This window comes from Chironomus tepperi, unplaced genomic scaffold (assembly GCF_022539635.2).
Source record: "Chironomus tepperi strain 1889 unplaced genomic scaffold, CSIRO-AGI_Ctep_v1 contig_421, whole genome shotgun sequence".
NCBI lineage: Eukaryota > Metazoa > Arthropoda > Insecta > Diptera > Chironomidae > Chironomus > Chironomus tepperi.
The window spans coordinates 254,192-269,271 of NW_027226543.1; the positions used below are offsets into that span (position 1 = coordinate 254,192).

Below are 15,080 nucleotides of genomic sequence, written 5' to 3' on the forward strand. Positions count from 1 at the left end.
TTCTTCAATTCTTAAGAAAAGCTTCTTATTATTTTCATCCTATACTAAATTTAGTAACTCAAATTGCATTCATTATGCATGACTTTTCTATACTTTAATTTTCTTTCCATTCAAACGCGCAGTTTTTGTTCTTTCAACAAGCACTATTCAGCTATTCATTAATAAGTTAACATGCAACGTCAGGTTCTTCTTCTGTTTGAAGATTTTTATTGAAGTTGAGGTGAAAAGATTTTTTTTTTTGCTGTTTTATGAGCTGATAAGAAGAATAATTTTTAAGTACACAAAGTGTAAATATAGCTTAGAGCTAGACTTGTTAGTAAAATACTCTTTTTAACAAAGTTCATTAATTATGGTTTTGTAAGAAATTAAATTATCCAATCAGCACGATTTTGCTGATAAGCCACCACTATGGTGCCGTATTGACAGCAATACCTGTAGTCCTAGAAGGCCAGAGCTTGATGTCGACTTGGATTTTGAATCGAAAAGTCGACCTGAGTCAACTCTACTCCATACAAAATTCAAGTCGACTTCGAGCTCTAAAGCAGCTTCTACGCTACCTAAAACCAGTCTCTTTACCAGTTAGGATAGGTGTCCTGACCGGCTATATTAATCCCATTTTACGACGATGAATGAAACTTATTTAATATGAAAATATAAACAATCATAAAAGCTTCTTAAGAAAAATTTACAATTTGCAATATTGTTGATAAAACATTGCGGTGCTTAAAAGTAGTCATAATCTTATCATTCCTTATCATGACTCTTGTAAAGTTGTTTCATTTTCTGAGAATTTTATATTTTTATCTTGTTTACTTCCTGCGTAACCTACAACAATGTCTAGGAATAATTTTGCGATCAAAATAAAAATAAATCTTAATATGAGAAAAAATTAATTTAAAAGTTTTATGAAATTTTACTTAATTAAAAAAGTTAATATATTAAAATTAATAACTGCAATGAATATTTTTACTGGTGTTTAAATTCATGATAACAATTAAAATGTTATTTTGTCATTTTTGAGTGAAAAACTTTCTTAAGGATGAAAGTAAAGTTATTAAATTAATTACATAAATCAACCTTAAATGAGTATACAAACTCTTATGAGTTTCATTAATCAGTGAGCCTCAGTGTGCCTGTATGACATAAATGAAAAAGACTGTGCAGAGCTCTGAGGAAGTTGACTTAAATTTTGTATTGATTCGAGTCGACCTCAAGCTCTGGGATTACGTCAAGGATACATATAGATCCTATATGGGGTTTGCTAAGGGTATTGACGAGCAATACACGTGTTCAACGCCCTTCATCTATCCTATCAAGCCGTTCAAGCGGTGCAGTAATAACGGAGTAGGTTAAGTTTGAGCGTGAGGCCTAGGGCTAGCAATGGGCTCCAGTGCGCTCCACCCAAGGAAGTAGTAAGTGTAAGTAGCTCTTATACGACTGCAACATGAGGCAGGGTCACATTTGTCTATAATATAAGTGCCCATTACAAAACCTTCACGAGTTCAAAGCTGACGCAGTTTCATTTGTGTTGCTCGGGACATAAAAATATTTTAATTAAATCAAGTTCATATCTCTTTTAACAAGTATTAAAAATCTTAAATTACAACCCAAAACGTCATTCTTTCAGTTATGCGATTTTCATCATTGAACTTTTCACAGAATGATAATTCTTTATGACGCTTAATTAACTCTAATGTCAATCAAAAAGAAATTAGTATTATTTATATAGTCATACACAAACGTATGTAAGCAGATCATATTATGATATATCAATGATGATGGGAATCAAAAAATCTTAAGTTGCTTGCAGCTTTATAACACAATTCTTCTCACAACCCTGAAACGATTTTGATGTTGATAATGAATAAATTGAAACCTTTCACTTCTGCATCCAGTGAGAACAAGCCGAGAGAAGGAGAAAAAAAATTATAATGTGTATAATTTTCTGGCAAAAAGCATTGATACATATTTATTTATGTATGTCGAAAAGGCAAGCCAAGACTTTCAAGGAAATTATATGAATTAATAGGCATTCGATTACTCTTCAAAAGTAATTAGAATAATCGTCATTGTTATTTTCTTGAATCGTTCATTCAATTACACGTAAATACTCACGAGCAATTGAGAAATTCCTTGAATTTAGTTTTTCTGCTCTTTTTCATGATGAAAAAAAAAATGCAAAAAATCATTTCAATTTGTATCCATCCGGAATATCAATCATCATCTCAATTCCAAAAATAGAACTTTATGATGATTTTGCATTTTTTTCTGCTTTTTGTTGAACAAGTTTGAAATCCAATTGTGATGTGTTATGGATGAAGAGCACGGAATATAGGCAGAATTGTTTTTGGGATTTTCACTCAATTACTTCTGGAGTATCAAGCACGGCACCAGCTAACTTACAATTTTCACTGGAATTTTCTATACCTACTCCCAGGTACCAAAATCTTTACCTCCCTGGCACAAATGAAGTAGACTCCGAGCTGTAAAGCCTCCGTTAAGTCTGTTTTATTAGCACCAAATGCACGGAAGCTAGCTCTATGTGGCATCCATATGGTTGCCATTATTGCATTCATATGGATGCAAGTTTCATTTGGTATGGTTGCTATTATGGCATCCAGATGAATGTGACTTCAATTTGGTGCTAATAAAAAAAACTATAACGGACTCTTTGAAGCTCCCTGGCGGACATTTCTTCATTTGTGTCGCTCGGGCTCAAAAGTATAAAACAGAACTTTTCGTTCTCTTATTTCCCATAGATTAAATAAACTGGGTTTTCCAAACATCAAACGAAATTTGCATATCAAAACCGGGTGAATTACTGCTAAATTCAACAGAACATTGAATAAAGTAAAATCATTGCACTTAATGCAAAAGAAGTTTACAGAAGAAAAAACTTTCACATTTCCTCCAAAAAAAAGTATAAAAAGAATTTCGTCTCGATTTTATTGAACTCTTTTGTGAGAAAGTTAAAAATAAAATAAGAAGCAATTTAAAGTCAAAAGGTTGTTGAATAAAAGAGTATTGAATTGATGACCAACAATAAATAACATTGAAATCTTAGAGAATTGTTGGAAATAGATTTTGTGAATATTCCACAAGTGCTATTGGAGCTTTTAATGAAAAAGCTATGGGGTCTAGATATTCTTTATAACCTAAATGTACGTCAACTTTGCTACGGTAGCAGCAAGCGCACAACATGAAACTTTAGGAATCAAATGATACAATAACAATACTGTTATTTCACAGCAAGAGTCCACATTGTAAGATAAAGTCATATTGAATGACGCATATGGTCTATCATATGCTTACGTCAAATATTTTAGCTGTATTTACAGATCAATCATATCACATACTCATATAAGCTATTTAGGGATTTGATTATAATGCGTAGGAGCTAGCCAACAGTTACATTGTCATAATAAACTGTAGATTTGATAAGATTTTTTGCTATTTGTTATACTTAATAGATAGCATGTAAATAATTTATCATCATGATTTTCTTAATTTTTCAAGTGCCCAGATTTAGTTTTTGCTAATAGAACTCTTTTGATAAAGTAAATCCCGAGCGACACAGAAGAACGAAATAATCCAAATGCAAATTATACAGCGTCTTATTAGACTCTATGTGGCTTCCAAATTGCTGCTAATTCAAGTCGTGTGTCGCTCGGGAAATGCGTTTCATAAATGACAACAAGAAAGCTTTGCGACCGTTTTTGCTATCATTTTGTAGAAATTTACTTTCCATTGCACATCCGGACATGCAACTGTAAGATCAATTTCAGACATGTCAAAGTCATGTCGGATATGGGATCCAATTTTTGATCGATTATTCGATTTGTGCTACTCGGGATATAACCCAATAAAAAGTTCCTCGATAGTCCATTCAAAATCCACTAGTAATCCACTACACTAACTGTTGATTTCATGGTTTTATTTATTTTTTTGCATAAAATATCCCAGCAACTCAATCAATTGGCACTAAGTGCTCTTATAGTCAACATGTATGTCTATGATGTATGATTAAATTATTGAAGCCCTCTCACTGACACATTCACAAAAAGAGGAGATCAAAAAAAGTTTTGCATCTCATCTTAAAAGGCTTAAGCATTTATTCCAGTCATGATCGATGTCAATGTTGAGCAATTGTATATTTTTTTAAGTTTTGTATAATTTTTTTGTATCCAATTTGATTTGTTGAATATTAATCAGCACAAAAAAGCGAAAAAATTGAGGCAGTGAACTCGCTTTCTGCAAAAATTATTGCATTTATCAGCAGTATTTATGGATAGCAAAATTAATGGGGTAAGGAAGAAGAAATTGATGAAATAAAAAATGATAGATAGGTTTTAATGTTATGTAAATCACTTTTTATCGGCACAACACTCCTTTTATGGGTTTTGAATGAGACAAAAAGAGAGAAAAGAAAAGGTTTTATTTTTCTTCCTATTTGCAAATAATGGTTCTTGTATGTGACAAATGGAAATGAGGGTGTGATTATCTTTTACCCATTTTGAGGTGTTATTAAGGCTTTTGAAATATTTTTAGAGTACCTCAATATTTTACATGTCATCAAAAGTTCATTGTGGTTTTAATAGAAATATATTAGTTATTCTGTCACTCAATCTTAACATTTATCAACAGAACTACACATTGACATGTGACATTACATCTACCCTTCAACCTTCAGATAGCAATTGCCATAAAAACATTAATAAAAGAAATTGTAATCAATAATTTTATCATCAACGTTAAAGACATCATAATTGTTTTATCAGGAATTGTACTTCCAGTCTATCCTTGGGCAGAAAAGGACATTAAACACTCAATTTTCGATTCCAAGAGAAACATAAAGTATTTAATAATGAGTAATGAATAAAAGCTTTTGCAGTAATCATAAAGACTTTGAGATATATATAAATAAATGTATGGGTATGCAATAATAAAGGCAGTCGCGCGAAACTTTCTCTTCGTGAACAATTGCATTCGATTCAATAACGGGCGGCATCTTAAAGCAGTTGAAAAGCAATTCTTTCACTCATGGTCGTTATGTCTGTTAAAAGAAGTAATAAATGTTTACAGACAAACACAAGTAAACAGGTATTGGTTTCGTGAATATTTTGACAACAGCACTCAACTCACAATTGCCATCATTATCATCACATGCCATACTATTATTAAATTTTCACTGAATTTCACTGATTTCGCTTTATTATTTCCTTCAACAGTCAACAACAGGCTGAAAACAAAACCAAGATAAATTTTTTTTGAAGCAATTTCAGTAGTGAAAGGTTAAATTGTGGATTTACATTCACATATCATATTGTATTGTACCACAGGGAATTATTTGCTTACATTAGTGGCTTTTTAAACAGCATAGGCTCCATATTTCACAGTTGAAATAACATTTTTATTAATTTTTTTCACGTTACTTCCAATTGGAGTTATGAAAACTCAATCAGAATATAAATGGACATTTATGATCCCGAGGCGCAGTATGCTAAGAATCATCACCATAGAAATGGTTAAGTCATCAAGGCAATGGTTAGGTTTCCCGAAGTCTCAATCTCGACAAATTCATGAGACCGAAATCGAGACCGAGAATACCCGGAAAGTCTCGTTCTCGTTCTGGGCATCCCTTAGGTAATGGTGCTAGATAAGGAACCTTTAGGTAAATGTGCTGTCAGGGCAACTTCGCATCTTGCTGGTAATTTGGAGGCTCCAAACAGACAAGGAGTATGCTCATGAGTATACTCATGCAATTGACGATTATCAAACATCATAAGCAAGTCCTTTTAGGTGAGCATACCATTATCATTGTCTGTTATGGGATGCACCGGTGCCCTACCAAATACATTGTGCTGTTCAGAAATTAATTGACTGATCTCACCATTCTCATTTGCATGCTAAATATTAGAAATGCATTTGATAATTTTATCGATGACGATCAGAGTGATCTATATAATTTGAACCATTAATCTCAGACTTAAATGCTAGAGATCGTAAATCAAGAAAATAAATCGGTGTGAATATGATTATAAAATATCTCGTCTGGATGAATAAGGAGGCGTTATACCAGAATATGACTTTTAAAAAAAATCGATTTGCAATTTACGTAAACATCTATAATAATATTAAAGCATACGTAAATTCACATATTACGTAAACACACACAATATACGTCAATGACCCCTTTCTACTTGTACTTCATTGTGAAGAATTCTTTTTTTATTTATATGCTGCTATAAATCTTGTTTTCTAGTCTTGTTGGTGTACTTTTTATTGTGGTAAATGAAATAAAAATAAAAAATAAAAGAGATTGACTAGAAACATTGGCAAGATAACAAAGTAATGCACATTCTTGCTTGTTTGTTTGAGTACTTTACAGGGTGGGTGCTCATGTCAGGCTAATTGATTGACTTCTTGTTTCCAATACATAGAAATTTCCACAATAAAGTCTTAATCACTTTCGAATTGTTATAATTTAAACCAAAATTTATGAGATTGTTGCTGACCAAGTTCTACACTCTGTCAATAAGGCAACAATAAAATATAATAATAGTTCGCATAAGCATGTAAACAAGTAACTTTATACCTTTTTACGATGAGATTGATAATTTTTAAACCAGTTTTAATTTTAATTCTTTTTTGCTCATACTCAATAATAGTAATGAGTTAAAAAAGCAGAACGAATTGCAGACATAAATATATGAAAGACTTACCTTGAATGATTTTATGTCCACCGGCAATTTGAAATGAGACAGCGACGCCAGGCGATAAGTGAAATAATACAATATGCTGATCAGTATGTGAATGTGTTGGACAATACGATTGATGAATTTCAAAGCCTGGACCAAAATGAAATGCAGGCTCAACAACCGGCCACGGATTTGGTTGATGAGCTGCCAACTGTGCTGTCGTTGCAGTAGCTTGAATTTGACCCGGCGATATGGCTGTTGATATTTGAACCGGTTGTATATGATGAATATGGTGCTGTACATGCATAGTTCGTGGTTGTACAGCATTGGCAATTTGTGGTGGTGGAATATTTGTTCCAGCTTTACAATTGTGACTGTGATTAATATTCATACTATGTATCGTTGGATTACGCGCTGTTGGTGTTACAATTGCTATATTTACCGGCGACGTTTCAACCACGAGTTGTGATTGCGATGAATTTTCACCACTATTGCCATGACTCGTCGTCTCGGATGTCATCGTATCATCGATATTACCCGATTGAAAGTAATGTCGATTTGATGACGACAACTTGTTTGGATGTTGTTTGTAGAATTTCTTTGTATTCTTCATGAATGGTCTTGTTTGTTTACTATTTTCCGGTGGTACATTGACCATTAGAGATAAATTTTTTATTTAATTCACTTAACACAAAATTCCCTTGTTACGTAATTTTTTGCACAATTTTCCCTTTCAAGTCTTATTATTTTAGAGTCAAAAAATCCTCTCTATAAACTAAATTACATTTTTTTCTAACGTAAAATTAAAATACAAATGCATTGTTGAAATACTTTTTAAAAATTTGTCAAGTCCTGTCTGACTTCTTTCTGCCTTAAGAATTATATATTCTTCAACTATTAATAATCTATATTACACTTCGCGATTTAAACGAAACTTCCGCGATAACTACTAACCAAAATAAAAGTTTAAATTCACTATCGAGCTTCTTTCCTCAGTTCTTCGGGAACTGACTTTATATTTAGCTACTCCGGTTGTTTACACAATTCTACAAAACTGCTCAATTTTTTGTGATGTTTAGCAAGTGATAAATACAAATATTTAATTATCTGAAAAGAAAGAAAAATTATGTCATTAAAATTCAATACTGGAAGTGTCTGAGTACGACCGACTTCTATTTGAATGGCTGTATGTTTCCTTCTAAGGACGGATTAAATCGTCTTGTTTAAAAATTTGTATATCTAGTTATAAGGACGACAAATCGCATCATTAAGACGTTAGTCATCCCTTGGATTATGACAACATTAGTTGTCCTTAGAATTAGACATACAGCTAGTCTAATAAAATCTATTTATTCAGGAGAGTCATGTTAATGCACATTTGTGACCAACTTATATTATTTTATAGGAAATTGAGACCTTACATAGAGAGAAGCTTGCTTAAAATAATTCTAAGTTAATTCAAGGATTAAATATTGCTACCCATTTCCCCTTGTCATTAATTTTTCAAAATATAAATTACCATCAATGAACTTAAACTTAAAAATTAATGTGGCAATATTATCCAATGATCAGTTGCAAGTCGATGGTAAAGAAAATTTTTCCCACACTCATTTTGCTCAATTATTGATAATTTTAAAAGATAAAATGTTGCAAAAATGTTGTGAACATTAAATTACAAAAAAATGATTTTTTTTAAAGGAGAAAGCTACAATAAGTTCATACTTAATTTATTGCATATCTGGGTAAGTTTCACAAAAACCCATATTTTGTATGAATTTAGCTATAATTTGTATAATGCCAATATAATGCATCATATAAATTAGTGGCGTAGTGGTCTCATTCTTCGGAATTTGATAATTGTACATCGATGCATAGCAATCATGGGTTCCGAGACTCGACATGAGAAATTGTTCAAATTTCCTTATTCGGATCATAGATAGTGACAACAGGGCTCACATGCTTCTTTGTAGACTGCATGCAGAAATGTCATCAAAAAAGTGGCTCGGATACCACTTTAAATTGGAAGTCTAGGATTGAGTTAGATGAGTTGACGAACTGTCAATCGATAAACAGTAATTAGCCATGAGGTACATATTATGTGAAGCTCTGGATCTACCAGATCTGAATTTCTAAAGTATATTAATAATAGATAATGGAAATTTCAGACTCTTCCTATCCTAACATTGCTAGGCTAACAGCCAATGAGCATACTCTCACATACTCGTCATGATAAGATCACGGGACCATGCAAGTATGCACAATGTTTCACGTATGTGCCCTTAGCGTTACGTAAAATCTGTTCGACTCCTTAATAATCAGTAAGTCTACATTCTTTTTATAGAATAAATCAGCTATTAATGTTTTAATTTGATTAAGAAATGTTGGTCAGTTGAAAATAAATAATGCCTTATTTGTCATTGCTCTGTTTTCAAAAATACAATCTATTTAATTTTTGCTAATCTTGTATTCAGTAGATTCTAGACTTGAAATATTTCCATATTGAAACGCGAATTTTTACATATTCTCATAATATACGAGACATTAAATCCACACGAACAGTGTAGAAGAAAAGAGTAGAAAAGTTCTCTTCATCCTTTCCCTCATATGATAAATTTTTTGGTTGATAAAACTTTTTTAATTTTTCAAACATCATGTTATGAATGTCAGTCGTTATGACAGAGACACGTGTTGATTCGACCTTGAGAATGATAGCACGTACATACATTTTCATTTACTACATTCACACAGAAACTGTTTAAAAAAAAATTCCTAGAACTCGACGCGAAAACGCACTAAATGAGGCAATCTGCTGGATATTCATTTCGTTTAAGAATGTCAATAAAGAGATGGAATGAAGAGAAAATATAACAGAGTATAATTTGACAACGATAGATTGCCGTATCGTATCCACGACAAGCTCAAAACCGTTCCTTTCTAATGGACTTTAATCTCTTCTTTCTTGCTTGTAACGTGGGAGAACCAGTTTGGACAGATCAGTATATTTTGTTAACCATAGGTATTTTCAGAAACTACTTAAAAAATCCATATCTTTGTGAATGTATTTACAAAATATGCCGGATTTTTTTCTTCTTCTGAATAAGTTCAGAATATTCAATCAGGTTTACGTTTCTCTTCTGCCTTTTTAAGTCACACACAGCTTATCGTCTTCAAAAAATCAGATGTTTCTTCCACTCTAATTTAGTCAGTGTAAAATTTCCGAATGTATGTGCGGGGAATCGAATGACATTTTCTTTCATGTGATTGCTTTTACCGATCATTTATTAACCATTTTGTTGATGATCAGCTGTCGCCTTTAATATGGTCGCATGGAGTCATTTGATTACGAATTTTAATAGCTGACAAATAATCTTTTTAGGAGATTATGATTAATATGTATTTCATTTTCAGAGGTCATTCACTTTTAAATGTAGAAATGGAAGGTGAGTTTGGGAATAAAAATGTTTTGAAAAGTTGCGTACAGATTAAATTCACATTTACTGATCTGCTGACCTTTATGGACGAAATGGTAGCAAAATGGTTTGTTTGGGACTTTTAGAACTTCTGCTAATACAGCTTGACATACAAAGAGCATGATGATTGAAATGAGTATACTCAAGAGCACACTTTGTTAGCATGATTGTATGTTCAGAAAGAATTACGAAATCTGTCCAATTGCATGGCTTAGAATATACCATCGCAATGTTCCTGGACACGATTTGTGTGTCATCAATCTCTAAAGCCAGTTTGACATGGAAAGACCAGTAAAAAAACGATTAAAATTTCACTAGACTATCCCTGAAATCGAGTCATTTGTCACAGCTGGTTTATCGATATTCTAACTACTAGGCCACAGCTGCTCCTCCCGTTGGTATCCGTTAGGTGTGCGAATGCGGAACATATGCAGTCACGATCTGCACTTAGTCTAACCACACCAAGTACCAACCTCTTCGCGCTGGAGTTTGTCAATCCAAGCTAAATAGTGGGACGGAGTCAAACGAGGCTCTGGTTAATACAGGGTGCGTTGACTTAGCAAACCGCCATCCTCAAACCAAACGCTAATAGACACAAAGAGAGAGCTGCTCTTGCCATCTTTAGAATAATCAAGTTTTCGGTCCATTCTTGCTGATACGTAACACTCAAACGACCCCTTCAAGTTTTAAGGTACAACAGCCGACTTCTGGTTCAGCTTCTATTATTTTCGATGTAGCATAATATTTCAATGATGCTATTTTATATTTTATTTACACGCACCAAAAATGATTATTTAATTTAATCTACCTTTAATAGATTGAAACACTAACACATTTTCACAAAACAGCATGATGCTGCCGAAATTATCTACAGTACTTATTGATTAAGCTCTATTCTCGTATTTTTTATGTCAGAATAAAAATAAAAATAGCACAAACAGAAGTAAAGTTTCCTCTTTCATTTGGAGCCCGAAAGTTGCTTGAACTTCCCATGAGACTACAAAAAAAAAATGTTAATAGCCCCCATGAGTATGAAATTTTTATGGACGACTATAGATATACTTTAGGCAAACTCGAAATGTTTATGTGTACAATCAAGTTTATACGATCATTGTGATTCACTCTTTCCTGAACAATTATTTTTGTACTTTTATTCTATTTTATGTGAGGAATTGAGAGATTTAAGTATGAAATGGTCTTGGTGTGAGGTCGATTAAAGCGCATTTTAAAGTATTTTATCGATTAATAGACCCCAATATCGAGATCTGGAATATTGAAAGCTTATTGCAGATACTTTTTACGCTTGGAACCCGAACAGCTTACTAGGGCACCATTACATCGCCATATTAACGGTAAGACGCGAAAGTTCTCTTGACGGTACCATGACGGCGGATTTTGATCCATTTTCACAGCGAAAAATGCAATTCGCCGAAAAGATCAGTCGTCATAGTGCTATCCGGGTAGCTTCGAGTCATATCGTTACCACGGCTACACAGTGATGCACTGTTTGCACTGCAGTGTGCTGTTCAAGAGTAATCTGACCAAAGTGCACAAATTAATTTCAATTCTTTCATCAATTTAAAGCTACAATAATAAACAATCTCGTGTGTCGTTCAGAGGAAGAGGAGCATTAAACCAAAAGAGTACAATCAACTTTCAATATAGAAAATGAAAATTGATCATCAATGATAAATGTATACACAAATATAGATGTACGCATGTGAAAAATCAGGAATCATGCTCTAGAAATAATATTTGCCAATTTATAGAGAGAAAAACAATAGAAAATGATGATGACTATATTTTTTATGTAGAATTGGAAGTGCACGCTAGCCTTAAAAATATAAAATTTCATTATTTCTTGCAGTAGACATTCATTAATTTTATTTATAATATAAGAAGAGATTAAAAAGTCATTAAATTTTTCTCGCAAATTAAACTTTTGTGAATGGAAGCTCAAATTCATTAAAATATCCGCATTCTCTTCTAGCTTTTAAGCTTGATTTTTAATGCGAAGGACGGAAAATTAATTTTAAATTTTGCGGTAAAATAAAAATTTAGTTTTTTGGTCAGGAAATGATAATTTTGGAAGTTTTAGATTAATAGTTTTGCTAATTTCAACACAATAAATAGCCATTTGTTATTATTAGTGGCTGACAACTGTATTTGAGCTATAAATAACAATTGTTTTCTATTGTAACTATGCAATATTTATGTCATACTCATTAAATAAAGTTCATTTTGGAGCAGTTCCATGTGCTAAATTATGATGTTTTTATTTAAATTCTTAGAGGGTCATTTACAAATTACATCCTGTATCGTCCAATAAAATGTGATCTTTTCAAACACTATTTCCTAACAGGCAACACTCTCAAGTGTCTCCTCGTCTTTAATATACTAGATGACCATATTCATGAGCGTTCCTCTCAGCTTACTGTGCTATTGAGAGCATGCTCTTTGCCTGCTAGGGATTTTAAAGTATGATATCCGATTAGTATGAACCAGAGCTCGAAGTCTACTTGAATTTCATGCAGAGTCGACTCTACTCAAGTCGACTTTTCCACACAAAATCCGAGACGACTTCGAATTCTGGTATAAACCACCAGACAGCTCAAGGCACTTGCACGTAAATTCCCAAAACATTGTATGATAAATGGAACCGTTAACAGCAAAAAGTTAACGATGACTACAAATTTGCTAAATCACGATGCATCTTGCTTACGTAATTGCAATTTCCTCAAAATATTCCCGAGCGACATAAATGAAAAAGGCTCTACTGTGGCTGCTTTTGACTGTTTAACAAGTGAGTGTGCGCCAAAAAATTTCACTCAGTAGACTTAACAGTTTATAGTGCGATCAGAACTACTCCTTTGATGTCGCTTTTATCAGATAACTGTCTTTAGTCTACAAAGGGGGCTGTGTGACGCGTTTCGTTTGCATATGATTTGAAAAGGAACGGGCGAAAAAGTTTCGAACCCATGGCCGCTTGGTCGATGTCACAATAACTAAACACCGAATACGAAGCCATTCCGACACCGAGTTACCTCGACTCACATAATCTCTTTTATTAACATTAAATGGAAGCTGCTGCTATTTGATTGTAATACCGAATTGGCTGCTAATTGGTTTTAATGTAAGTACTACGGTGAAGCTATAAAATCATTTGTGTCGCTCGGGATCCCATAATTTATTGACAATAAGCATCGTGAGATGAATTCAACTATTTTTAAACGGATATTGGAAAAGTATTAATTATTGAAATTTTCAAAAGCTTCTTAGAAAAACTGAATCGTTTTTTCATTGGCACTACACAAAGTTTGATTCATTAATAAAGCTTGGACTAGACATGATGTCATAATTAAAACAACGAATTTGTCTCGAAATGAATTATTTAGTATCTAAAAAATCTTCAGTCTGACTAAATTTTCAAAACTAAAATTGAAATAACAATAAAAAAGTGAATGTGTTTTTACTTTTTTTTATAATTCAAAATGGAATTTTAATGACTCTCTGTTTCATTTATGTCAATGTATTGCTAGCTTTTGTTTTTTGTTCATCAGTCGACATCACTTGAAGTAAACCAAATTGTTCTGTATTGTTTAAATATTTAATTAAACTACAAGAAAAAGATGAAAATAGTTGTTAAAGAGACACAAACACTTTTACATATACAGCCATAAAAAATTAGATTAATAATGTATAAATAGTGATGCTAACAGCACTAAGTATCATGAATGAATTAGATTAATTGAATTTGCAAAATAATTATTTCTTAATTCAATGATTTTTTTATTATTTTATTTCATGTGGACTTTTCATGGGAACTTAAAATTTGCATTTTTTTGGAACAGATTATCTTGATCGAATACGGGAATTTCGGTCTAAAAGTTTTTACTCTCACATTAATTAGTTAATTATTTTCTATTATGGAGATGAGTATCTCGTCATACACATAGGAAAAATATTTATGAACAGAACTTTTAGTAAAGATACAGACATTCTGCAAACAAAGTCACTTTAGTCAAATTGGCCACAAGATTCTAGACTTCATCATCGTATAATGTGATTCAATCTCAGGCAAAGAGACCTACAAGAGAAAAATCTCATTGCTGGAACAGAAACACAAGTTTGCTACACAGCACTTAAATGGAATCCACAAGGAAAACGGCGACCAGGAGCTCCAAAAGCTACTTGACGCAGAACAGTAATGAAAGAATGTCAGCTCAACGTCGGGACAGAGAATTTGTTCAAACTAGGTGACTCAGCCAGCAACAGAGTAAGATGGAAAGCCTTCTGTTATAACTCAAGCTTCACATAGGAAAATGGTTGCAGTAAGGCAAAGGTACCCTAGTGGTCTCTATGTTCCATGAATGCATATTCTTTGCCTGTTTAGGGTAGCTTCACCATAGATTCCCAGACGTAGACACCTGTCCTCACAAAAATTTTGTCTCAGATCCCTTTTTCCATAAAACAAATGTAATTAATGACAGCACTAAAAGTTTCGTGTGCAAAAGTTTCAAGCATTTTACATCAAAGTTGGTGATGCAGAGTTCAAGGCGATATGAAGCTTTTCTGTATGCAATTTTCGTTTGTCATGAGCTTAGCATGATTTTAAGGAAGCTTAAAATATACATCTCATTATTATTTTATAGCAATAACACAGGAAGGAAGCATATTTTTACAATAACTTTAAATCAACACGAGCATATAATGTTGCTCGTCCATTTAAGTTTATTTGTTAATTATAGTTCCATTTTTCAGTTCCAGTCCTATTTGCAGGTTATAATTTTTGCTACATTAAACGAAATGACATACAGAAAATGGAGACAAGGACATGTGCATACATATTATATAAGAGTATTACCGAAAAAAAAATGGAATACTGACACACAATGAGAACAGCATCGAGCAA

General features: G+C 32.8%; 1 protein-coding gene across 1 annotated transcript in view; it reads right to left on the reverse strand.

The window, feature by feature from the left end:
* The window catches only part of mtgo (miles to go), a 78,821-nt gene that overhangs the window by 59,570 nt on the left and 4,171 nt on the right, over nt 1-15,080 (reverse strand). The window contains exon 2 of the mRNA XM_070649226.1: nt 6,723-7,805. Coding sequence (XP_070505327.1) covers nt 6,723-7,356 — 634 coding nt within the window. The 5' untranslated portion in view covers nt 7,357-7,805. The remainder of the gene's footprint in view (nt 1-6,722; nt 7,806-15,080) is intronic.